Here is a 986-nt window from a genome sequence, read left to right on the forward strand (position 1 = left end):
CTGCACACACTCCCAGCCATGCCCCCGGCCACCCCCTCACCTTGGCGGTGCCCTTGGTGGAGTAGTAGAGCCCCGAGCGGCGCAGGGAGAAGTAGAAACGCTTCCAGACCTTGCGCCCGGCCTCCCGCAGCTGCAGGAAGCCCTGGACCTCAGGGCAGCTCCCAGAGTTGAGGAAGTTCTGGGGGGGAGATGAGGAATGAGGGGCACGGCGGGGGCCCCATGACACATTGGGGTCCCCATGGCACGATGGGGTCCCTCCGCAGCATGGCGGGATCCCCATGGCATGATGGTGTCCCCATGGCACATTGGGGTCCCCATGGCATGATGGGGTCCTCATGGCACATTGGGGTCCCCATGACATGATGATGTCCCCATGGCACATTGGGGTCCCCACGGCACGTTGGGGTCCCCATGGCACATTAGGGTCCCCATGGCATGATGGGGTCCCCATGGCACATTGACGTTCCCATGGCACATTGGGGTCCCCATGGCATGATGGGGTCCCAGTGGCACATTGGGGTCCCCATGGCACAGCAGCGTCCCCCCACAGCACAGTGGGGTCCCCACGGCACATTGGGGTCCCCACAGCACATTGGGGTCCCCACGGCATGGCTGGGCATGGTGGCCCCATACCTGGATGAGCTCGGAGTGTGCCATGCTCTTATTCGCCTCCAGGCAGCTGGACACCATCACCTCGGGGAAGAGGGACTGCTGGGGGGACAGGGGGGTCAGGGGAGACCCTCAGGGTGCTCAGGGTCCCCGTGGGGCATCCAGGTCCTTGCGGGCTTTGCTCCGGCAGCCACGTACCGCATTGCTCTTGAAGAGCTCGTACTTGGCGAAGTTCTTGCGGAAGACGAAGCAGCTGTTGGCGCCGGGGGGCCAGGAGCTCTGCACCTCCACCACCGACTCGTGGTCCTCCAGGCACCGCTCTGTGGGGGGAAACGGAGCTCAGCGGGGCGGCTGGGGGGGGCACCCAGCGCCCCACC

At 65.7% G+C, this 986-nt stretch overlaps 1 protein-coding gene across 1 annotated transcript in view; it reads right to left on the minus strand.

The window, feature by feature from the left end:
- The window catches only part of GRB7 (growth factor receptor bound protein 7), a 6,313-nt gene that overhangs the window by 2,130 nt on the left and 3,197 nt on the right, over positions 1-986 (minus strand). The window contains exons 2-4 of the mRNA XM_009642560.1: positions 808-929; positions 634-711; positions 33-178 (exon numbers count right to left, since the gene is read on the minus strand). Coding sequence (XP_009640855.1) covers positions 33-178; positions 634-711; positions 808-929 — 346 coding nt within the window. The remainder of the gene's footprint in view (positions 1-32; positions 179-633; positions 712-807; positions 930-986) is intronic.

The sequence above is a fragment of the Egretta garzetta genome, unplaced genomic scaffold, assembly GCF_000687185.1.
Source record: "Egretta garzetta isolate BGI_Z169 unplaced genomic scaffold, ASM68718v1 scaffold867, whole genome shotgun sequence".
In the NCBI taxonomy this organism is placed as follows: domain Eukaryota; kingdom Metazoa; phylum Chordata; class Aves; order Pelecaniformes; family Ardeidae; genus Egretta; species Egretta garzetta.